Source organism: Amblyomma mixtum, chromosome 5 (genome assembly GCF_055824585.1).
Source record: "Amblyomma mixtum isolate Tamu chromosome 5, ASM5582458v1, whole genome shotgun sequence".
Classification (NCBI taxonomy): Eukaryota; Metazoa; Arthropoda; class Arachnida; order Ixodida; family Ixodidae; genus Amblyomma; species Amblyomma mixtum.
In genome coordinates, this window is record NC_143016.1 from 20,391,327 (window position 1) to 20,415,974 (window position 24,648).

Here is a 24,648-nt window from a genome sequence, read left to right on the forward strand (position 1 = left end):
CCCAAGGGGTCGAAATTTCTTGAGCCCTTCACTACGGCGTCCATCACAGCCTGAGTCGCTTTGAGACGTTAAACCCTAATAAACCAACCAACCAACTTATTTAGCGCCAAAATGGGACATCGCGAGAGTAAGAGAGAAATTTAATGAAAAAAAAAGTCAGAGGTCGGCTCGAGGTAAAATGAAATGACCCTGGCCTGCTACTCCACACTGGGGAACGGGGAAAGGGAAAGTAAAAGGAGTGATATTGCGAATTCACTCTCACTGAAGCGAATGTTCGGACTGTGATTCCGAGGCGATTCATGCCCAAGGACCAGAAAAGGGGAGGGCTGGAATTTATTCAGTTCAGCCAGTTTACGGGGGCCAGGCGTCGAGGGAAGGCCGCCAGGTCAACCTCAAAATTGTTTATAACTTTTTACTTGGCATGCGACTGTCTTGCAAGTCATGATACCGCGGTGAGCTGAGCTACAACTTTATTAAATGATGGCAGACTGGTCAGCTGCCATGTTTTATTTTTTCGCTATGCTACTGCATGGCTAGCATCCAGACGCTTTCCTCAACTGTGCCAGTCTTGGTGCCTTTGCTCTCGGGGTCGCGGTCAGAGTGTCTTCGCGATCCAGGATTTCAGGGGAGCAAAGTCTGCGGCGACTGTCTTTTTTAGGCCTGTGATTAGTTGGTCCGTTTCTTGAACGTTGTGTGTCTTTGCCTTCGTCTTCACCTGCAAAATGCAACGCCGACATTGCGTTAGTTTTAATGACCTGCACTGGCTCTCTTCAATATCCAGCACACTTGCAGCAATTGACAAAAGTACCGACACAGAACGTGGGAAATTTAACCGTTGAGTGTATTGCTAGTCAGTATACGCAGCCTGCATAACTATTTAGCCGTTCTTATTGAAAACAGCAGGCGGAACGAGGGAGCGTTTATATTCGGGTACAGAGCCGGCGCCGGTGAAATGAGTCAATTTCCGGCCGACTGGCCAGTCTGAGCAAAGCAACCCTGGGGCCGTATTTTTTGAGTCATCTACATCATTGTGTCAGAAATCGTTTTAACGGTTTGCCATTAGTCAACATCGCCTTGCTTGCCATATTCTTCCGCTGCCAAGATTATGACCAGTTTTTAGCTGCTAATGGCCAACTTTAAAAATGTCCTTGCAGCCGATGAACCATTTGGCGATAACGACTTGGGGTCGGTTCTTTAGAAAACAATCCAAAGCGCAAAAAGCCCAAAAAAGACAAAAGGCAATGAGGGCTGCAATGGCGACGGCGCACGCTGATGGTGCAGTCATTCCGCCCGGTTTTGTGACGTCACACTTCACGTCCTAGTTCGGCTGCTGTGGTTTGAAATATGAACTTTTTTTTATTCAATCGTAAATTTCTGAAGCTTTTTTAGCGAACAACAAAGATCAATTATTAGCGAGTGACCCGGGCATCCAGATGCACTTACGATGTGAAATGCTCCGGCACTGACGAGTTGGTAGTTTTCATTCTTAAAACAGCGCAGAAAAGACAAGGACGTTGGAAGAGACCTGTATACTTGTATACGTTTTTGCGTTGCTATGTTATTGAGAAAAGTGACCACACCCCTGTTGGACTGAGTAGGGGGAAGGTGGTGAATACGTATTCCCTACGCTGGGCCTTGCTTTGAGAGAACAAACCGACGACATTGGCTGATAATAAAAGGCATTTAATACTGCTGCAGCAGTAACGTCGGCTAGCAAACAAAATATGCTAAGGAATCGAGGTCGTCCGACCCAGCAGCAAGGTTGCGAGCGAATGTTCGCCCATTTACGGCAGGGGAGAAACTCCGAGGTAGGACGGTACAAGCACGCTGGAAGAAATCCCGCGAGACCTCGTCCCGCTAACGGAGAGCGGAGTGCCACGCCGAAACATCCGCAAGCGAAGAGTTCCCGAGGCCGACAAGAAAGCTGTCTCCCCCGCGCACGTAACAATCACGCAGACAGTTGGAGCTAGTGTTGCTGCGATGCAGGCGCCCTCCATTGCTAATTAGAGTAACTGGGGAGGACGCATCACGGAGGAACACCCCAAGGGGACAGAGCAGGGCGAGTCCTCAAAGCGCCTAATCTTTCGGTTCGCCGACCGCACCTCCAAATCTTCCCATATGGCTTATCGCTAACCTATCCGGCACACTGCCTTGTAAGCCCTAGTTTAGCCCTGGCTCATGCGCGTTAATAACAAAAAAATTATGAGAACGAAGTATTTTTCCTTTCTATTATATTCTTTATAGCGAGGTCTGCATTATGTGAGAGGAACGAGCTGTGAGGGAACGGCTACTTACTTCAGTCAGCTCCTGTTCCGTCCTAACAGCGCGTAGGGTGGCTATGTTCTTGAGCGCCGTCTTGTATGCGGCCGGGCTGCAAGAAGGCACGCAAGGATTGTGAAATTAAGGGAAGTCTGCGGCGTTGCTGCAACATTTGTTCAGTACGCAACTACACTGGAAAGTGTCCGTTTTATGAGTTATGACAGTGAGTAACTAGGGCATTGGGACATTGTTTATTACGTTATTATCCGATGACAGCGCTAATGCGAAGTATACTCGGGAGCTATTGGAGCAGTTGTACTCCTTCACGTTTGCGTCCGCCATTCTTCCGCTTTCACCCACCGTGGCGGCCTTGGTGATCGACTGCTGATCCCATGGTCGCGGGATCGAGCCCCGTCGAAACACAAAGGCCCCCTGTACTCTGAGATTTCAGTGCTTGGTAAAAAACACCAGATAGATGAACTCTATCCCGAGCCCTCCACTACGGCGTCCGTGATCGGCCATGCGTCGCTTTGGGACGTTAAACCCCACGTATACGACTTACGTGACGTCATTACTAAGTAAGAAATGTGCATCGAACTGTTTTTCACCCTTCGACGAGCGTTGCTGTTTGATTGGCTTATAGCTTATGGCTTATAGGGCTTTAACGTAACAAAGTGACTCAGGTTATGAGAGACGACGCAGCGAAAGGCTCCAGAAATTTCGACTGCCTGTGGTTCTTTAACGTGCGCTGACACCACACAGTACACGAGGCTCTAGAATTTCGTCTCCATCGAAATTATGCCGCCACGACCGGGATCGAACCCACGTCTTTCGGGTCAGCAGCCGAACGCGATAACCACTGAGCCACCACGCCCAACTTAGTCCTTGCGAGCAGGCATTCACCGCTTATTCCCGCTTAGTCCTTGGGTCAGGCATTCACCGCTTAGTCCCGCTTAGTCCTTGCGGTGAATGCCTGCTTTTCAGGGACTAAGTGACTGAAAACCAACCCAATTAACAATTTTGTTTTTGTTTAAATAGCTCACGCGTGCCCCAGCGTTCCGTGTTTCCGACTAAAAGGCAACTTACTCCGTGATCTTGTCGAGAGCGTTCAGCAACGCCTGGCGGAGCACATTCGACAATCGGACTTCAATGTCGCCTAGGTCTGCCTTCAGTGCCCTCTCAGCAACACTGCATGAAACAAAGTGCGCCGAAATGTACACGCGTGAGAAACAGGCTTATTTATTTAAGTGACTTTTAGTTTACCAAGCCTTTATTTTTATTTATTTGTTTACTTGTTGGCTTGACCGCTTATTTAGTGTATTTGTGCACGATAGGCTCTGAAGGCCCTCATTGCGAGGGTATTATATGAAAGCATAATCCATGTAATACCCTCGCAAAATAAGGGCGAAAAAGGAGCAAAGCGAAAATTTACTGAAGCTAGACGACGACTGGTGCAGTAGACCGTGCACCCATCATTTTGACAAAGGCTGTGCAAATCAAAACAAAAACTGGAAGGGAAACTTAAGCTCCGCCTTAAGGGTATGACGCGATAGCGTTCTTTAATTCTTTCACCAACACATAATTCTTAACCAACCCGCAAAGCGATAACCGCATAAAACGGTGTTGCGGAGCTCGAAAATCAGAGTGCCTCTAAGCTGGAAGATCAGCGTACTGCTAGCGGCCTCTTTGGCCATAACGTCTAAAAGCGCTAAAAACTATGTGATATAGCACTGGACAATTCCTGCTGCACGTCTTCATCCTTACTTTCCAATATTAGCTTCTGGCACAGTCTTGGGCGCGCATGATGCGAAAGCCAAGACCATCTTTATCGGGGCGGTGTGACTCTTTGTCTTGGCGTCGAAAGCCGCGGCATCAGTGGCTTGAGAGCCCAGATGGCATGCCACAGCGTCCGGAGGAACACTGGTAGCAGCTTCTACAGACCTGCGAACACAATCAGAATAACGGTGGATGTGCAAGTTCGTCGTGCTTTCTCTCAAGCAGGGCGCCGTAGCAAACATTCAGTGGTGAAGGAAGGCATTATTTTTCGCTAACAAAAAGCGGAATTTTACTGTTTCGGTTGGAATGAATCAAGTATGCGATACGAAGTTACGTTTTTTTTTTTTTTTTGACGGCGAAGACTTATCTCCTTTCACGTCATGCATGACACCTGCTGATAAAAGTGAGCTGAGCATTCCTTCTTTTTGTCCGATAACGACTTAGCTATAAGAACCCTGCCCCAAATAGTCCATGGTAAAGGGAGGGCAGGTAGATGGGGTTTTTTACAACACAAGGTGAACAAGGGAGGGAAAGCCACAGGGAGCTTGCCAATTTTTCGACAAGAGAATTTGTGTTCGTCTGGGCAAGGCGTTTATCATTGTCGGTGTTCAAAATATGGTGTTCACTCCGATGAGGAGCCCGGAGTGTGTATGTGGGGGGGTGAAGCGGGAAGAGTGTTAGGATGGGGAGCGTGAACTTGATGATGATGATGATGAGCACGTTTATTTAAAGCCGCAATGCCTTAGTTGAAGGGAAGGCTGATCGGGTCCCTAGTCCGGGACGCCGTTGGTAAAAGCCGCTGCCCGTGCTCTGGCGACGAGGGCTCGTTGTTCCTCGAGGTCCGAGCTGGACAGGGCCGCCTCCCAGCCCTCCCGCGTTGGCTGATTTATGATGTCAATGCTGTCATTTTTCTGACAAGCCCATACCATATGGTATAAGTTTGCCTTCTGGTCACAAAATTTGCACTGTGCCGAAAAAGACTCGGGCTCAATGGCGTGAAGCGTAGCTGGATTATTGAAAGACATAGTTTGTAGCCTGCGAAGGTGACATTCTTCTGATTTACTAAGACCCTTAGCGGGCCTCGGGAGTGTCTTGAAAAATCTATCTTGGCCAGGCAGGATGGCAGCTGGGCAGGATTTATTGGTCGACCCCTGCAAACCTGTGATAACTGCGAGCTGGCGTATTTAAATATCACAGTTTGTCAGGTCAACCAGTTAATCCTTTTTAACAGACATCCTGCGTGGGCAGCATTTTCAGTCACGCTCCTCATCCTAACACCCTTCTCACTCCACCACCACCCTTCACCAGGGCTTCCTCCTCGGAGTGAAGGCGTTATTTGACGCCAAAAAAGATTAAACGGTTTGCCCACATGAAAACAGGTCCTATTGTCGAAACGTTGGCAAGCACCCCAAGGCTACCCCCTCCTTTGTTCACTTCGTGTTGTCTGCCCCAAAGATAGAGTATAGGGGGGGGGGGGGGGGGGGGGGGTAAAAAAGGGACTATTACAGAGAGTGTTGCAGACCCTCTAACACAATATTACGTCCCCACCAGTCTTTGCCCGCTCTCTCCAGACTCAATAGGCTAAAAGAGTCTGCCCACCCACGCAAAAACAAATCTCAATAACTTTTGGAGCAGGAGACACAGAACGTTGCCTAACCTTACCATTATAGCAAGGAATGCAGAAGATTTGTACGTACCGTGGCCTCCTAATGCGCAGATTTTAAGGACAGCAATTCCACGATATTCAAGGATTCGGATACATGAAGACTGTCAGTAAAGCATAGCAGTTTTTTTTTTTTTTGCGTTACCAGTTAAAGCACCTTCTATCACAGCTAGTAGGAATGCGGAGAAGCTCAGAAATAGCATGATGAACGGTGAGATTTTGAAAATTTCCGCTGCGGAGAAGCCTGAAAGGCACCGAGGTTCTAATCCGCAAGTATGTCAGAATTTCTAATGACAGCCCAAAAATACTGCGCAAGCTTTACTTATAAGATTCGCATATTCAATCTTGTTAAGGTCATCAAATTGTAAGAACTCTTTAGTTGCTCTTGAAAGAGAAAAGGGATCAACTGTGTGAAAACCGCGCGGAAAGCATGCCAAGGTTATTATTCTAAAAATAATGATGTAATCACCGATTAAAACCGTGGTGGTATTCAGACCTCTCCGGAGAGCATGGCGTCGGGTAAGGACTGCACGATAACTTAATTAGCCTCGTGATGCATTTTCAACGAATGCTTGCGCGAAAAAATAAAATCACAATCACCGGGCTAAGGTAAAGCCGACTCCAAACTGCTTGGTGACATTCTACTAGCCACATCAGGTTGCGGGCGGAAGCAGAGGAAATATGAAATACGACTGAACTTGACGTCATTATCAGACTTCGCAGAGCATGACGCTGGGAGGGGAAGAGCATCGAATTTTAAAACCTGTTCAGCTGCCCTTTAAGTCTTGAAATTCAAAAAAAGAGAAGCAGCCGTAGAAACGCATGCAGAAAATAAAGCAATACGGTACGGTCAAATCTATTTACCGAATTTTTCTACTTTTTTTACCGTTAAATAACATGCTAAAAAAATGAAGACGAAACCAGAAGGTCCCAAGAGACCGGATTTGAGCGCTTGTGACAGTAACGTGATATTTGATTTGTATATTATCGAGCACCGTTTACAGATTACTAAGGAGTGCGAACTTCAGACGTTTCAATGCCGCTACTCTCAAAAGAGCCGCCTCTGCAGAGTTGGAGGCTTAGCTGGGCAACAAATTGCTCACGGTAACTTTTCATCCAGTCCATGTATGCGCACATGAGGCACGGGTACTTGGCGGGCTACAGGGACGGAGGACTGGGAGTGCCTCACTTTCGACGCCGCGGTGACGCTCACTATATGAGGCAAAATCTCCGTTTAACCCGGTATTCAAACTTATAGTACCGGCAATCACCAAAGACGATTGCTGAGTTTCATTCACGCCACCGACGCACAAATTTTACAAGCCATGGAAATGCACTACCAGGCACACCATGCACAAGCAGCTACTCAGAGTGTCACTAATTATTCGCTTACTTTTCGAATTTATCGTCGATATTCAAGGCGATAATGGTAGCGTCCAGGAGGGTAGCGCACTCTTGCTTCCCCACCAGACAGGCTAGGTGGGCCACCACAGCCGCAGTCTTACTGCGCAGGTGATTAGTAACGGAAAATAAGTAAATGAGCACAGGTCGACATAAAAAGGTGATGGGCCACCATGGCTCTAATAACGCGTTGTGGAATATTGCAGTAACGAGATATCTGATGAGGGTGGTCAGTTCTGTGCCTCAGAACAGTTGGTGCCGAGGCGTTCTCCACTACGAGTAACTGAGGTGCATTTATAGCGACTCATACACGATCGTGCACAGCTCTGTCAGCTCCCGGCCATTCCAGCAGGCATCTGCAGTGTCGGTAAGTAAATGACATGACGCGAAGCTAAATTGCAACTATCTTTATGAACAGGCAACGAACTAGCAGCAACTGAATCTTTTCGCATCGTCTCTCATACCTCCTCCGCTAAAGCGCCATATCCGCTCAGGAGTGCCACCCGCGACAGAGGGAACATTGAAGTTGTTCGTTGCTTAGTGCTGCTGCAAATTAAGAAGACGGGCTGTGATTGGGTATCAGTGCAGGGGTAAATTCAACTCGCTCCCCTTTCTTTTCTGTCCGGAGCGAGTGACAACGAAAAATGTAGACGTGACGCGTGATGCCGAGTTTAAGATACCAGTATACCAGTGTCGTAAAATACTAACTACAGCGCAAGTAAAATATTTTAGCAGGGAAAAAAAAAGAAACGTGATATCTGAAGAAGAACGCTTACCGTAAGCTCTTTGGGTAAAAGCGCGAGGTGAATATTTCGGAGTTTCCACGCCTAAGACCAATCTTCAAGAAGGCCACATATATAATAAAATTTTGCAAATTAGCAAAGTAGCGCAAAATTACTAATTTCGGCCAACTATATACATTAAAGGGCGTGGAGTGATAGTAATAAGCTATAAGATACTGGTTATTGAAGCATTATGAGGCATGTGCAACTCCTTTTTAGGTAAGTGAAAAATTACGAAGAAATATTTAGTATCGGTTGTCTGCAATAAGTTTGAGACGCAAAATCACTGAACACTTTCAGGTCAGGATGTAAATTGGAGCTAGGTATTTCGTCATAGCAATTATGAGACAGTTCTATTGTCAATGCGCATGCAGCATTTGCAGCAACTAAATCATTCAAGGAAATCAGTGCGATACGTCGAGAAAAAAAAGACGGCCTTTATAATCAATAGAAAAAACACTTATTAGTATAACAGAATGAGATGAGCGTTCGTTAGCGAAAACAACTTCACGCTTCTTGCAGTAAAGCTGCTTTAATTATGTCATACTTTTCCAGTTTAGTCAGGGTGTGAAATAATTCACAAACGTCGATTAACACGTAGTCCCATATCAAGAATTTAATTCAGTAAAACCCGCAAAAGATACACTATATTAATAATCCCGAAAATAAACCTCACTGACAAGGGGTCAAAATTTTCGATTTGTTAAAACGCAGGTTTGGAACTTTCTTCATTAACTGAACTGTTTTACGACCCGCGAATGAAACGAGGAAGCTCACGCGACACACAAAGAAGCTTTCGCCAACTGTCAGAACAAGGTACGCATGTTACACTCGGGAAAGGATCCTGATTCTCGATAACTCCTGTGTAATTTTTAATACAACGCCGTTGGAGCGTTTCATGGAAGGGGGTACTGTTGGGTACTGTTCTCAAGCGGGGGCTGTTCAGTAAGCTACACGCATCTTCTAAATAGCGTATCTTTTTCGTGTTTAACTGTATTAAATTAAATTCTCATTGCCAACGGTTATACTCGTTGCTGCTGTGACTAGTCAAACTGATGATATTTCTGCTAGTGCCTCTTGTAATGCATTATACGTGTATGCGAATTGAATCAATGAACAGGGCGCCTGAGTTGTGGTTTAAGCTAACTGATCATAAACTCGGGATGTCAAAGCGGGCACAAATGGCAGTTCACAATTCCAGAAGAATAAATAACAGCAAGAGCAAAATGGGCACTACGTCCGGAAATGTCTGCATCGAAAGGTTAGGTACAGAGATGTTTCAGAATCACGCCACAATTCCTATCCCCGCGCCTTGTCTCCACGTTGAAATTTTTGTGGAACTCCTCATCATCAGCCTAACATGTAGCGCCAAAGTGTCCGCACCGGCCTCATCAGGTACTCACGCCTGTGACTTTGGCTTCAGGTCCTTGTCCTTATCTATCTTCTTGAGCCGCTCGCCGATTATTTCGCCGACGCGCGTCTGCATGCAAGGAAAAGGTGCTTTCACATCCAGTGCAGGCGCGACGCCTTTTTATAGTTTTGTCAAGAGAGCATATTTATCGCATTTCAAAAACATTTGGCAAACATTCTTGCCTCCCGTTCGTACCGCGCTTCCAAAATTGGAGCTGGCACTGATCCCTGATTAGAGGAACTGCAAACTTCAGAGCGCTTGTGACATCTGAGATGACCTACAGCGGCCATTGATAGTACTCGCATCAAATGCTAGGAGCGAAAACTGATGCAATGTAACTATTCTCATAGCTAATATGGCAACGGCACATAGCCTAATGGCGCCATATAACACGGCCACCCCGCCAAGTAATGCTCCCAGCGGGTTTTGATGATCGTATCTGCCGTGCCTTCTCACTCAAGCCCTTTTTTGGCTTTAGCAGGCCCATAAAGTGTACGCTTGCGTATTTAACAAAGATATGACGCTACATTCCGTCAGCTCTCTGTTTCGCTGCGTGACATCGTTGAAAGTTACGAAAGAAGCACGAATTTTTCAAGTCGTCGAGTTATACCATGTGTTTCAGAGCAGGCGCCACTCGAAGAAAAAAAAAATCTTTTGAGGTAAAAATATAGCTTTTGCAGCATAGTACTGGCAGTGTTGGCGGGCATTTAAAAAAAAAGTGAGTCATGTTAATTACCAACGAAGCTAACTAATTCATAATAGTTAATTTTTAAAAGCATTGCAGGTCGGCACTCTGGAGAAGCGGAGTTTGGCCTCTGAAGGCACCCTGAAGTAGCAAAGCTGTAGCATGGTAGGTTTTGTGTTTTGCGGCCTTTCTTTTAAGGCCGCTAAAAAAAGCTACGCAAAAGGGTACCTTGGTGCCAACATTTCATCCGGCTGGTTTGCAAGGCGACTGATCTGCAACTTTCGCGTTTACACTATACTATTCCCGAGACAATATTCACTAATTTCGCTCATTTCTAAGTTTTCATTATGACAATTGCTGCTGACTATATAGCCATGCGACTATCAACAGAACTCTATTGGATCACTCACCTTTTTTTAAGATATTACTTTTTTAAGATATAAGATATATAAAGTAATAAGATATTACTTTTTTAAGGAATTACTTTTTTTAAGATATTGTTTACTTTTAGCTGAGCGTGAATTCTGGCTACATGTCGAGGGTGGGCATAACCTCAGTGTACCTTGTACGTCTTCTCATCATCGTCGGTCGTCAGCAGAGAGAACGCCTCGAGCTCCGTGGCGAGCAGCTTTTCGGCAACGGCATCCCACAGGTCAGGGTTGCCAGACTTGAGGGTCTCCCACATCCACATTGCGCCGGCGATGTCAGCGGAACCCTTCCTGCGGCACGCAACCCGGCACATTATCAAAAAATCCCGAAACAAAGTGTCCGCCAGACTCGAAGACGTAGCGAGAGGTGGGAAGCGTGCTACAACCCGACACCTGCCCCCATCCCGCCTACATTACAAATGACACAGCTTAATCTTCTCCCCACTACATCATGAAAGGTCTGGATGCAATTCAGACAGACTCTCCACACAGCTCTCAGCCGAATTTCCCGATTTCCTTTTGCCATGGGCAATTTCATGAAATGAGAGATCAGCCGGATGTCGATTTGCCCTAAAAGCACGAGGACAATTTTCGGGATCGTTCCGTGTCTCTTACTATCTCAATTCGCATAAGAGCGCAAAAGTTTGTTGACAACTTAACTGAACATATATGAGACGAACTTACACCTCGCCGTACTGCTTCTGAGACTGGTGCAGGAGGTACCAGGCCGTGATGTCGTCGAGAGGAGTCTGGAAATGTAAGAAAAAGAGAAAATGCATGGTGTTCAGAATGAGGCTCGAATTACTTTTCACAGAGAAAACTGTTTTACAGAGAATTTCCTGTCTGGGCGTAGCCAGTGACGATCCGGAGCACATTTAGTATGACGTCATCGCCAAGCACCGAGCAGCAGCAGGCGGTGAAACCAACGTCGGCCGCACTTGGCGCTGTGCACAGCATGACGTCACAGCGAGCAGCCGGCGCGAAGTACGCACTGCATTTCTGCTGTTAGTACTATGACCGATTTGCAGCAAAGGGAAGAGGCCACCGCTGCCACCGTTCTTGATCCCATTCTTAAGCGCATTGGACAAATCTAGCTGATTAATGCACTGAGCCGTTAAGCTGAGCTCTACAAGCTTTTTACCAAAGATGAGCGTTACAGATGTATCGAAGAATAACTCAGAACAACGTGGAAGTCTAACCAAAAAGCTAATCTCCATAAAGTTGGTACCACTGCGTTGTGCCACACAGCTGCGCAACGAGGTTGCTCACAATGAGCTTAATATGCATGGTCGAGTGTTGGAAGCACCGCATGGTACCGCTGGTGGCGCATCAGTCACTGCATGTGCTTGAGATGGCTGGCCTTTCACGCCTCTCGGTGTGTCTCACCTGTTTCGTGTGATTTTTCGTATGGCGATGGCGTAGAGCCATGTGTAAAGCTGGTAACCGTACGCCTTTCACTTTCATCTAGCGAAATCCAAGAAGCGCCTTGTCCAAAAGCTAAGACACACCAGGGTGGAGATACGCACCTATCCTGACTGTATCGCATGCGTTATTGCACTCGTAGAGTTGTAAACTCGCAGCCGAATAGAATATGGGTGGCGTTGGGATACGTATGCCCCCCTATGTGAGGTAGCCTTGGACGACCAAAATTTTCAACACAAACGCGCGCTAACTGCAGCGTCGTCTCAAAGTATTTCGATTCACTTATTTGTGAGAGTGGCAACGACAGTTATCCTTTAACTTTGCGTCCATCTGGTCGCATAGCCGACGTAAAGAAACTGCCTTTCGTGTACTGTTCGTTTGCTTATTTACAAAATAACCTGAAAACGTTTAGAACGTCCTGAAAGCTCAGCGAACAAGCTGCTTTTACGAGCATACTAAGTTTTCGTAGCGTCAACTTTCCTGAACAGTGCTCGTGCAGGAACCGTCATGGCGAAGCATGTCAATGCGCATGCTATGCTAGCAGCATGCTCAACGCATAGACCCTACTCCTTCGAGGCCGGTGTCGCTCACCGTGGCCGCGCTGTGACCAATGAGTGCCCACGCCTTGACGTTCTGCTTGATGCCGTAGCAGGCCATCACAGCAGGGTTCACCAGCAGCGGGTCCTTGTCGGTGACGGTCAGCGGCGCTTCGGCTGTATCACCATGGGGGACGCGCAATAACAAAAGAAACATCACACTGGCGTGAGGCTGTTGTTAGCAAATTACTTTATCAAACATCAACTATCTGTAGATAATTGTTCATTCCGTGCGAGACGTTTCCTGGGCAGCTTCTTTGCCGTACATGTATTGGATGATGGCCAGTGACTCATTGTAAACCAGTTATTTCACTTGTACGGCACTCTTCCTTATACGTTTTCTTTATACAGGTTTCTCTCTTCTTGCCTACCTCACAATGTCAGAAGCCTACACATTCTACCTCAGGCATTTGTTCGCTGCGACCTCGCTGTGCGGAAATGCCAATGAACCTAGAGCGAGCATCGACAGGAACTGCACCTATACTGCAATAACTTCGCATCCCTAGGGGCCGCTATAGGATTGCTCGCCATTGAGCTGCATACACGAAGAGATGCTCTCATCCGTTGTTTTCGCACGTCGTGAGTTTATGTAGTGTAGGCATCTACACACGCAGCTGGCGCAAAGAGCAGTGGAAAGGAAAATACTGAGACGAAAGACCTTAAACGCGCACTGACATCGGCAGAACAGGTTACTTGGTTCTGAAAGCGATTATGTTATTGGCATGTGATGGTTCGACCCACTGCCAGAAAAGCAACGTGAACAAGCTCTTGGCTGCACTTTCCATCGTAATATGAGCTTGGTAACGCTGGCATGAAAACAGCGCTGCTGAGAGGTCACGGCATCGGTCATGGCAGGCAGGGGCGGTGGTTAAACAAGTTAGTTTAGCGCTGTTTAAGTGACGACCTGCCACTTTGCAAGACGCATCCCAAGCCGGTCTTTTTGACTGCCGAAACCTCTCTTGATGTCTTCCTAGTTTCCAACTTCTAATAAACGACAGAGCGAAGGTGATTCACAGACTCACGGTTTTTGGCGCCCAGCCATTGGACAGCCACGGCGGCAGGTGATTTGAGTTTATCGACCCCGCCCTTGGCGCCAGTAGCAAACGGGGTCGCCTTGGCACCGGCCTTGTCCCTGCAGAAGCCGTAACAGCGTCTTACCGAGCAGATTTATTCAGACAAGCGAGAGAAATACAAGCACACCCAGCTGCCTGAGGCCACCAGCTGTGGTGTTAAAGGGTGGCAATATGATGGCCTGATTGCATTTACAGTAGCTCACTTAGTAGAGCCGATGGTCACCTAATGCACTGTATTAATGGACCTTTCTTTTCGTGTGCGTCGAAGCTGATGAAAGACTGAGGGCCAAACCGTTCAATTATTGTTCTGAGTAAAAACTGATTCGCTGGCTCTATCCTGGCATATAAACCTGTGTCCGGCAGCAAAAAAGGAAACATTTACTTGATTTAAAGAATTGAATTAAAAATTTAGTTTATTCAAACTCAAGAGGTCCCCACCGAGAAGGACAGATTGCGGCCGTTTTGAAGTGAATGGTAGCGTACCTTTGCCCTTGTATCCACGCAGAAAATTCGGTATCGACGTAGGGTCCGTTAGTTGAGAAATATTTCGGTGATGGCAGCACATGTATTTCGTTTCTCGGTCTTTCCTAGCTAGTAAAAGCTCCGTTCTCGGCGAGAGTGGTCAACTTTGTCGTCAGAATGTGGTATCCTATCGTTACAGGCCAACTTAAATTCGTCCTCGGGGTCCCTTTAAGATTAGAGATGCATGCGCACCTGAAATGCGCATGCAGCTAAGGGTTGTAAATGCGCATGACACCAGCAATCTTGACAGCTCACGATCTCAGCATGCACCTCACATGCGAAGCTGAGTGCGTGAGCCGTAGATTGCAAAGGTTTTTATTCGCAGCTCATTCTAGAAGAAGTAACTACCCTAAATAAGACGAACTAATCTCCCTGTATGTGACGCGTGAGCACGTTGCGACCCTCCTTTAGAGCGAAAAGATGAGCAGTGTACATGAGTGATCCAAGTTATGGTATTCTTCCTTGTGAGTGCCTGACAGGTTAACTAAAGCAGATCCACTTTCGTCGTCCTCTCATTCACATGACACCTTTGTTTTGTTTGACTGCATTTGAAATATCAGCCTACCGTTTTTCTTTTATTCTTGTTTTCGCATATAAACTTATAGCTACCTCATCAGCATGGTCGCATCTACAGAAGAATTCATTCATTTCGCAGATTCCTGTACACTCAATTCATCCTTCCTTCCACAACGAAAAGCATATCCACACCGTCAGAACGTAGTCACGGAAATCACCAGCACAGGAATTCTAGGAAATGTGCTCAGCTTACAGGAAAAGCATGCGCTAAATGCACGCGACTTGCCATAATACCACGAAGGTGAAATAAAATGGGCGCAGTCATACTTTAAGATATGTTGTCGTGAACTTGGCAGACGAAAAACAGAGGCTTATCTGATACCGAAATAAAAAAAAAACTCATTTCTTTCTCGGACCTGTACGAGCGGCCAAACAGACATAGAGCGCCGCTGGGCGTAGCGTGTAGCTTACGCTTTTTCCCAGGTGACTTTGAGCTTTGCAGGCGTGGCCGTCCTCTCCACAGTCACCGTCTTGCAGCAGTACGTGAGCCACGGCTCCAGGTTGGCCTTCGGTAGCGTCTGTGAAGACATGGCCACCACTAGAGCAGCAGCAGCAGCAGTACTAGTACTAATAGGTACTTAGACGAGCAGCGCCAGTTCAGGCTATAATGCTCCAATTGCATGGGGCAAATACTGTGCTTTGGATAGCTGGTGGTAGTGTTCGATAGGTTCCTGGTCGTCGACTATAAGAGCAGTGGAGGGCTTCCTATTTATTTTGACCACCGGCTTGTGTACTCCCTCACAAAAATTTCTTTGGACACTCTATAGACTGTTCATAGACTTTTCTCTATAAAGTCTACAGACGTATCTATAGAAAATCTTAGAGAATAGTCTATAGGCAATACAAAACTAGTAGACAGCCTCTAGACAATCTATAGAATTATGGCCACACACTTTAGTAGACTTTTATATAGAGAGAGTCTATAGACTATGAATAGACAAAAGGAAATATCTATGGGAAGGCAATAGAATCTATAAGAAATCTTTAGACAGTCTGTAGACCAGTTTTATAAGAGCTGTGCAATGTCAGTGAGTGTTAAAGAACCCAAGATGGTAGAAATTCTCGGAGCCCTCCACTACGGCGCCCCTTATAGCCTGAGTCGCAACGTACAAAACGTCACAAAATACAAAATTTGAGCTCTCCATGAGTTGTTTTCCTACCGGGTCAAAAGCCGCCAACTGCTGTTCAATGGTCGCAGGCTGGAACAGATGGTCTTTGAAAAATTTCTGCAAGAAGAGCATTGGTCGGCACGTAAGTAAACAAAGTAAACTGGGCTCACCGGTCACAGTTGTTTTGTTGGAAAATCAATCACTTGTCGCGGTCTCTGCCATTTTTGCAATACCCAGGCAGTGTCGTGTTGGCGAAAGGCACAGGTGTCTTTTTTTTTTTTTAAGCTTAGTGCTACAGCAGATATATTATAAGGCACCTCAAACAGCACGCAGCGCAGCTGCCTGTTGCTTAAAGCTATGCGCGAAAATTTAGAGATGAAATGAGAAATAAAAATTCGCTATAACATGAAACTAATGCAAACAATACCACAAAAACATCGTCGAGTGTTTGTCATTTTAAACACACACTGAAGAGAACTGTATGCAGGTTGTGTGTTAAATATTCAACCTTTTGGCATTTTATGACTTTGTTGATGTTCCTTCGACTGCAAGAGACGCCTATTGTTAGAAAGTTTGGAAACGAAAATTTTCTTTTTGCGAGAATAATTTTAGGGCATCCTGCCGTCATTTATCAAGTGAAATAACACTAAAACAACTGCAAACAACTGCAAGAAGTGTAAAATCAATATGAAGGTTCTAAGAGGGAGAGATTTGCGCGTAAAAATTTGTCTTACCACCGAGCCTTGTTTGATGGCACAATAAATTACGGCTTACCTGAATGGCTTCCTTCATCTTTGCATCGCCCATGATAAAGTGTGCCATCCTGAATGCGAGCAGCTCCTGCACAGTAAAAATTTATGCGTTACACACTTGCCCAGTACGGCATTCAATATCGGTACAAAGGCTCGTTCGAGCTTGTAATTCTGTAATAGCGAGCTGGTCTAGTTGATGACGTATTCCATGGTGACAACAAAGCTAGACCAAATACCTAGCCAGCTTGCCGGTGGTGTCCTAGCTATTTTGTCACTGTCTTCTAGCGCTTCAGTCACCATGAACTGTTACTGTGATCCATCCTGTTGTTTTTATTTGTACATTCTGCTACTCGCATCTCAGACAAAGGGCTGAACGTGTTCTAGCACCCAAAGTTGTCCTTGTCCTCTCCTCTAGCTCTCTTGCGCTTCCGTCAGCATATAGCTTTTCAGCGCATGGTAAGGCAGGTATGCCGAGTTTAACGTCCGCAAGCCGCATGGAGACTATGAAATATAACATAGTGGGGTGTCTTAATTGCACTTACCTTGAACTTCGCAACGGGCCGGTGCACATAAAGGAAATTCCAGACGGTCTAAATTACCTCAAGGCTCCGGAAGAGTAGCACTAAATTCCTAAGCTTACTAATTACGAGACGCGTAAGCATGAACTCATTAGTGCCTCAGATGACTTTGGTGATTATGATGATAGCAGTATTGAAGGGAAACTGAAATGGTTTTCTGAGAATTCTAGGTTATTAAAGAATTCGAATCTACGGAGCTCCTAGGTAAAGCATACAGAGTGTTTTTGCACTAGCATTTTAAATTGTGACGTAATCGTCGATTAAACCCGCTAAGTTGTTCAGGCTTCTCCTCACAGCGTTGAGGAGTGCAAGGAAGCACGTTGTGACATAATTATCGCCGAAACTTCAGATGTCCGCTGCCTTCCCCTGCATGCTGCTGTGCGTCGTCCGACGCCGCGAAACAATGCTTTGTGAGATTCACCTTCAACGACATTGGTTTTCTTCCATAAAATAACTGTTTCTTCGCTGGAAACATAGCGCTGTCTTATGTGACGTCATTATCGAGGCCTCTGCCCGTCTCTGTGCACTGCAGAGAAGCCTCAACGCCGACTCCGCTTTATTCGGCGATTACGTCGCCTTTTAAAAAGCTAGGGCAAAACAATTTCGCAGCCTTTACCTGCGTGTTTCACACATTCGGTCCTTTTAAACTCATTGAATTCTTTAAACCTCTTCAGTTGCCCTTTAATAGTCTGAATAATCTTATGTGAGCCGCAAGCGAAACGTCAGCAACACTAAGCAAGAACTGTAATCAAGGGCTAGCTGGACGCTTAAAAATCCCTTGCGTTTCGTTAATATCTTCGCATGGGTAAGGCGAATGAGCCTGCAAAGATATTGGCTATGACAAAGAACAAATTTTGCACCTCTGTAGTAAACGCAGGGAAGCTGTCTTATCAGTAGCCTATACAGTCTACCTCATCATGACCCTCAGCCAGGCTTTGCAGCACTTCGCAGCTCCGTTCTGCGCCAGTCGCATCCACACTTTCCTAGTAGATTTCTAGAAGCCATCTCCCGCCTCCTAATCATTTTCCTTTCCCATGGAATACACTTTATTACATACCATCAGCTACCTGGTCTCCGAATTTTATGTCTTGTCCAAGTTGCGGTGTTATTGCATTACCTCTCTCTCCACTGTACGCTATTCTCTAATCGCTATTCTTTATCTTCTGCTCTACGCTGCCCTCTTTTTGCCTTTTACTCCAGGCAGTGTCCCTAAATATTACACTATCCATTTTTCCCCATAGATCTTTAGCATAGCTTACCATGCCTTTTATTATCGCTTCGATTGCACGGCGCGAAGTCAATGTCAACAAAACACTAAATGTCCCAGTCTACTATTTTTGACCTCAAAATCTTCGTGGCGTTCGAGGTCTAAACCAATGAGACCATGTGGCTGTAATACACAGTTCGCCTCCCACCGACTGCCTAACAATATTATCCTAGCAACTGACCCTCGAGACAGCACACTGAATATAAGAGCGATTGAACTATTTGAGACTTTTGCAAAATGCGGGCGTCAGAGTTGAAACCACCACGGGCCTTGAAAAAAGAACGGAAGGCTTCCACGTTCAGGGCATCCCATATGCTGTAAGCAAGCCCGCAGGATAGTCTAAGAGTGCGGTTTCTAGCGGTAGATCTGTTCAGGGGAACAAGTTCACAGTTAATCCAACTCGAATTTCCATAGAGTCTACAAGCCACCTAAAAATCTAATAATATCCCATAGATACTCCATCGATGATGTGACGGGAGATCTACGCTGCAGCGGGTTTTTTTTTTTTTTTTTTTCATTCATTCATTCATTTATTGGTCTTTGTTGCAAAAAATGTACGCAAACACTGCCCGGACCCATAGCCAACGGCTAGTAACGGGTCCAATGGAAAAAAAGGTATACAAACATGCAGGCAACAATGTACCAAAATAAAGACAGTAAGTTAGTATAAAGAATGCTATACATCACTCTCAACACTTGTAAGAGCATCAACAAAAGAAATACATATATTACAGATTATATAAACTAAGAAACTTAGATCAAACAAAACGCGTAGAACTTATACAAAAATTAAGGCATCACAAAAAGCGAAGGGAAAATAGCTGTTAAGTATTTACAAAGCATCACAAGGGTACAACACACAAGAACAGGATAAAATGATTTCAGTGCACACTTTTTAATCACAAACATCCTTAGAATAGACGCAAATGTACAAATCTGTAAATAAATCAAGGTATCAGGATTCGGCTACATGCAAATAATATCTGGCAAATATCTAAGACGACTATTAAAAGATGAAAGTATGAACTCAAAGTGTGTCATTCTTTTTAAGGTAATAATTTTTTATTCTAATGGAGAAGTTGTAGGCAGTCTTTAGGTCATGTGGTAGATTATTCCAAACTTTTACGCCCGTAAACTCTAGGAGACGCTCTCCATATACATTTCTTTTCACTGGCAAGTTAAAATTGCCGTACGTGCGGCTCCGTGTTGGAAGTGGCGGGATGTTAAATATTGATATGTCAAACGGGAGGTTGTTTGTTATTATTTTATGGACACATTCAGCAGTTCTTTTCTCACGAAGTAAATTGAGGGGTAATACGCGTAGTTTAGTAAATAGTGCCTTACTGCGTACAGTGTAACTAGAAAATGAAATTATTCTAAGTGCTCGCTTCTGTAACTTTTTAATAGGCTCTAGGTATGTGCTATACGTCCAGCCCCACGACTCGATGCAATATGAAAGGTGAGTATGTATTAATGTGAAGTATAGGACACGGAGGATATTGATGTCAAAGTATTCGCGCGTCTGGAGAAGAGCATAACAACCGGAAGCCATCTTAGTGCAAGTCGCCTCAATATGATGTTGCCAGTGTAAATGTTTATCCAGTGTGACTCCAAGATATGTAAAATTATTTGTTGACTCAAGCTGGGACTGGTTAATAGTTAATGTAATATCAGTTGAAAGAATTGATTTTTTCTTTGAGTGGAACAGTATGTATTTAGTTTTCTTAGCATTGATTGTTAATTTGTTTGTGAGAAACCAGTCAGAGATTTTTTCCAGTTCTATATTTGCTATGCTTTCAAGTTCGACCGTATGATGAGCAGTAACTACAATGGCAGTGTCATCAGCATACATGATGGCTTTGGATGAAGCTAATACCTTGGACAGATCATTTACGTACAGTAAAAAGAGCAGCGGACCAAGAGTAGACCCCTGGGGAACCCCTGTGTGTAGGCGCTGAAGGGATGACGAGAAAGATTTCATTGAAACAATTTGTTGGCGGTTTGTGAGGTAGCTAGAGAAAAAGTCAAGCACCTTATCGCGAAATCCATATGTTTTTAGTTTATTTAGCATAATGTCATGGTTAACTGTGTCGAAGGCTTTCTTAATGTCCAGAAAGATAATTGCTGCGAGTCTGTTATTGTGTAAAGCATCATTAATTGCCTGGGTAAGAGTGATGACTGCTGAGCTGGTGGAGTACTGTGGGCGAAATCCGTGCTGCTCTGGGCATATAATGTTATATTTCTCAAGAAACTGATGAATACGTTTGTAAAGAATTTTTTCGAATATGGTATTAATAACACTAAGTACAGAGATAGGTCTGTAACTAGAAGGGTCAGAGGAGTCGCCGTCCTTGAATACAGGAGTAACACGTGCTATCTTTAGGGATGATGGGTATGTGCTGTTGAGTATTGAATGGTTGAATAAATGGCATAATATGGGTCCTAGAACATCAATATTTTCTTTAATTAGCTTCACAGGAATGCCATCGTAGCCTGCCGCCTTGTTTGTTGCTAAATCCATAACGACACACATCACTTCATTTAATTCAACTTCGTGCAGAACGAAAGAATTTAAAACTGGCCGCGGAAGATCACTGCTAGTACTTATATCAGGAAGTTTCGATGCTAGATCAGGGCCAACCTTGGTGAAAAATGTATTAAATTCTTCAACTGTCTGCTCAGTCACATTGGAGGGAAGTATGGAACGTTTTTTAAAGTTATGTGTCACCTCATTTACAATTTGCCACATTTCCTTTGAATTGCCAGTGGCGGCTTTAATTCGGCGTGCAAAATATTCCTTTTTGCGGGCTCTCATTAACGACACTGATTTATTACGTTCGCATTTGAACTGGTACAAGTAATACTGGTTAGTTCTATGATGTAGCCATTTGTGATACCAATAGTCCTTCTTCTTTAACACGTTCAAAATTTCTTCTGTCATCCACGGACAAATTGGCTTGTAACGCCTCGTGGCTGTTGTACATCGGCTACTGTTTTTTATTAGATCCACAAGGGTGGTAATCAGGTTAGAGAACTCTATATTAACATCTTCATGATAGATTAGGTCAGTATTGAGGAATAACAACTTTTTGCGGAATGATTCATAATCTAGCTTTGCGTCAGTTCGCGATTTATTCTCTTTTATTGCAGGACGTGTGTCTACGTTAACGAAAATCGGCAAGTGATCCGAAATTGGGGTTTGATATACGCCTGCTTGTGCGCCTGTGTCAATATTTGTCAGTGCATGATCGATAGATGTTGCCGAAAAAGTGGTTATGCGCGTCGGAGAATTAATCAAATTGCGAAAGTTGTATGACTGAAGTAGATATGTATAATCCATGGTGTTCGTAGAAAGTGTGTCAATATTAACATCTCCAACGATTATAACTTCATTTTTGTAGTTCTTGGCTAAAGATGACAAGATAATTTCCAATTTGTCAAAAAACATGGAAAGACTTGAGCTCGGGGGTCGGTAAACTACGCCCACTACTAGTCCCCATTCAAGTTTCAGAAATAGTGCTTCAAGTTCAGGCGAACAAGATGAAAGTGATGATAAGATAGTGTAATGCAGGCTATCAGCAACAAACATCGCAAACATTAGTTCATGAAAACATCTTTTTTGCATTCGGTCTCTCGTGCGCTGCGTGCTACGTACTGATATCGTACCATTGTGGCGGGATCCCCTTTGCCGGCCACGCATTTCTCTAGGTGCGTCTTGAAGGCTTTCAACTGCAACAAAGAACAAAACAAATAAATAAAGCCGTGAAAATGTCAATTTATTTTCATAAAAAAATCATGCAAAGAAACACTCAGGTATGGGAGGAATGTTTGCAAAACAAATACAACTGTAGCCTAGGTCTCTTCTAAAGTTACCCAAGATTACAAAAGCCAAGCGCTAACGGTCTTAAGGCCACAATTCTTCCGAATTCTCTAAGCATATTACAAAGTACTCTCAAAGTTCAGCTGACAGTCCTGAACTCCAGCCACGACACGCATCTTGAAGTTGCCCACCACCTCCTGAATTGTGCGTGCTTTTATCTCTTTCAGTGGGCGGATACCCCGTGCCCTTTAAACAGAAGGAGTGTTTGGAGCAGATAGAATTCGCGCGGAGACATATTTGGGCTGTAGAAGTGGTAGGAAGCCTTGCTGCAATGCTTCATCAAAAGGCGCCTGCACAAGACGTGGTCAGTATAGAGGAACGGTGCCGTCGTGAAGATATTAGTCGCCAGGTCTACACAACGACCAACATGGTAAAAAAAAAAAGACGATTTAGCATGATTAGGTCAAATACGTCATAAGTTGCGCTAACATTTCGGTTATTTCTTCGGTTTCGGGTCGAAGCTCGGTTTTCCACGTCAAGCAGGCGTCAGACAAAATTATGCGAAATCGGTAGGGGGGGGGGGGGGGGGGGGTTGTCCTTCGTGCCATCTTTTCGGGAGTTCGGGAATAACCGCGTTCCTTAACTGACCCCGTCGTTACCTCCAGTCTCCAATCCCGGCTGCTTTAGCCAGCATGCCATATCTTTCCTACGAAGCTTGGTCATCACACATTGATGATATGAGGGCAGCCCCAGTCATGCAGAAAGAGCCCATTCGTGGCATCAGCAGTGCGCGTCCGTCCCGACACATACATCGCCAGCCGACATCGCATAACCGCTGTGTGTTCAAGCGATTTCCTTGCTCCATAGGCTGACTGTTACGCCGCTGTTGCTGTCATTGCGCGCGTAGTGTACGTTTTCAGCTAGGCTGCCTAACTGCTACGTTGCTTGTGTTCTCCTCTAGGTTTGTATTGTGTTAGGCTGTCTGCACTTGGTTGACTGCATGTTGTTCTAGGTTGCCTGCGTTTTGTGATAGTCGCCTGGCAATAAGTGGCCCATCCCCGATCCAACATGATGGCCGCTTACCATGCCGGTGTCCTCGGTCGTGGCCAGTAGACACAGGTACTCGGCGCCCGCCTTGGCAAACCACGTGGGAGGCTTCGTCTCGGGGAGCAGGTGGCGGAACCACTGGGGCGGTGCAGAGAAAAAGTCTCTCGAGTGCAAGCACGGCTATAGATCACGCTTAGTGTTCGGTCAAAACATAGAATTCGTCGCAAGAATGCATTACAACGGCAGCAGTCTAACGCGATTTGAAGGTTACAGCCAATGCTTTGGTCAAACGAAGTTTGGATCGAATGTCATTCGAGTCAAATGAGTGATTGACCCAGCATTACTGGAACACGCAAGTTGTCCCTTTCCGTGTTATGTGCATGCAGGTGTAGTCACACCCAACAATTACAAAATCGTTTTTGAACGGGAAAAAGATTATGAGCGCAATTTTTTCACATATTGTAAGATTTTACTATAACAATCAATATACCCATAGACCTCTGGTCGAAAGGCTTGCATTTTTTTGCTATTAACATTTTTGATACGTTTTTTAACGTTTTTGGGTTTCTGTGGAAGTCCTAACTGCTCAAAGCGAGCCCTGGAAACAATATAAAAGAAAGGTTATGCTACATATCGGAAGGATGGACCATTACTTTTAATAATTGTATACCAGTAATTTACAGTCTTCCAACATTCAATAATTTTCTCCAAGAATGTTGAACATGGCAGTAACAGGGATCCGAGGTCAAAGCTTCAGCCAGCAAAGTTTGGACCCGCAAAGCAAGAAAGGCAGGAAACTTGCCGGCCATATACCTGAAAGTCAAGCCCAGCTCTCATCGAATGAATGCGGAAGAACAACGAGAAGAACGACTGCGGAAGCGACGAAAAGCCGAAGCAGCTAAACGAGCTGTATCGGGTTCAGAAGCTGGGATTAGGCAAGTTAAACGGAATGAAGCCAAGCGGTTGTGACCAAGCCTAACATTGTATTGCTTTCGCAACCAACCAGGTTTAACCGCAGCTAAACCACACCATTTTTTTGTTTTCTTAAAGAAAGCCCGCGCCGTTGCATCAACACTATCGTCAAGGGCAGCGACTCATGCAGCAATTATCTTGGTACAATAGTGAATTCATAACTGAAGGAAGAGCTTTAGGAGCCCGACCATGTAGTGATCACTGTAGTGATCACTGAAGACAACAAATCGGTTTCTGCTGAGTTGCGGGCTCGCCACAGTATCATCCGAAGGAAGAACCTTACGGCACATCGGTCATGCTACATGCAAGAGAAGGCATATCGAGTTTGCCCTCAATGTGACAAAATACTCACCTGCCCCGCAATGATCGTACATATGGTTTCTTTCTTGACTTCCTTGACAATCAAGAGCCCAAGGCTGTCCTGGTTGACTGCGCCGACCACTATGTCTGCGAAGACGATTCAGAAGACAACCGCATGCCATTGTAAATCTGTCTCAAAATAATTTTGA

General features: G+C 45.1%; 1 protein-coding gene across 1 annotated transcript in view; it reads right to left on the reverse strand.

Moving 5' to 3' along the window:
- Positions 1-453: 453 nt before the first annotated feature.
- The window catches only part of LOC149341458 (uncharacterized), a 62,267-nt gene continuing 38,072 nt past the window's right edge, over positions 454-24,648 (reverse strand). The window contains exons 8-23 of the mRNA XM_089542863.1: positions 24,492-24,586; positions 23,204-23,305; positions 21,967-22,029; positions 16,478-16,543; positions 15,755-15,820; positions 15,006-15,112; positions 13,446-13,555; positions 12,419-12,540; positions 11,090-11,154; positions 10,540-10,696; positions 9,285-9,361; positions 7,092-7,202; positions 4,024-4,200; positions 3,346-3,447; positions 2,296-2,371; positions 454-715 (exon numbers count right to left, since the gene is read on the reverse strand). Coding sequence (XP_089398989.1) covers positions 596-715; positions 2,296-2,371; positions 3,346-3,447; positions 4,024-4,200; positions 7,092-7,202; positions 9,285-9,361; positions 10,540-10,696; positions 11,090-11,154; positions 12,419-12,540; positions 13,446-13,555; positions 15,006-15,112; positions 15,755-15,820; positions 16,478-16,543; positions 21,967-22,029; positions 23,204-23,305; positions 24,492-24,586 — 1,616 coding nt within the window. The 3' untranslated portion in view covers positions 454-595. The remainder of the gene's footprint in view (positions 716-2,295; positions 2,372-3,345; positions 3,448-4,023; positions 4,201-7,091; positions 7,203-9,284; positions 9,362-10,539; positions 10,697-11,089; positions 11,155-12,418; positions 12,541-13,445; positions 13,556-15,005; positions 15,113-15,754; positions 15,821-16,477; positions 16,544-21,966; positions 22,030-23,203; positions 23,306-24,491; positions 24,587-24,648) is intronic.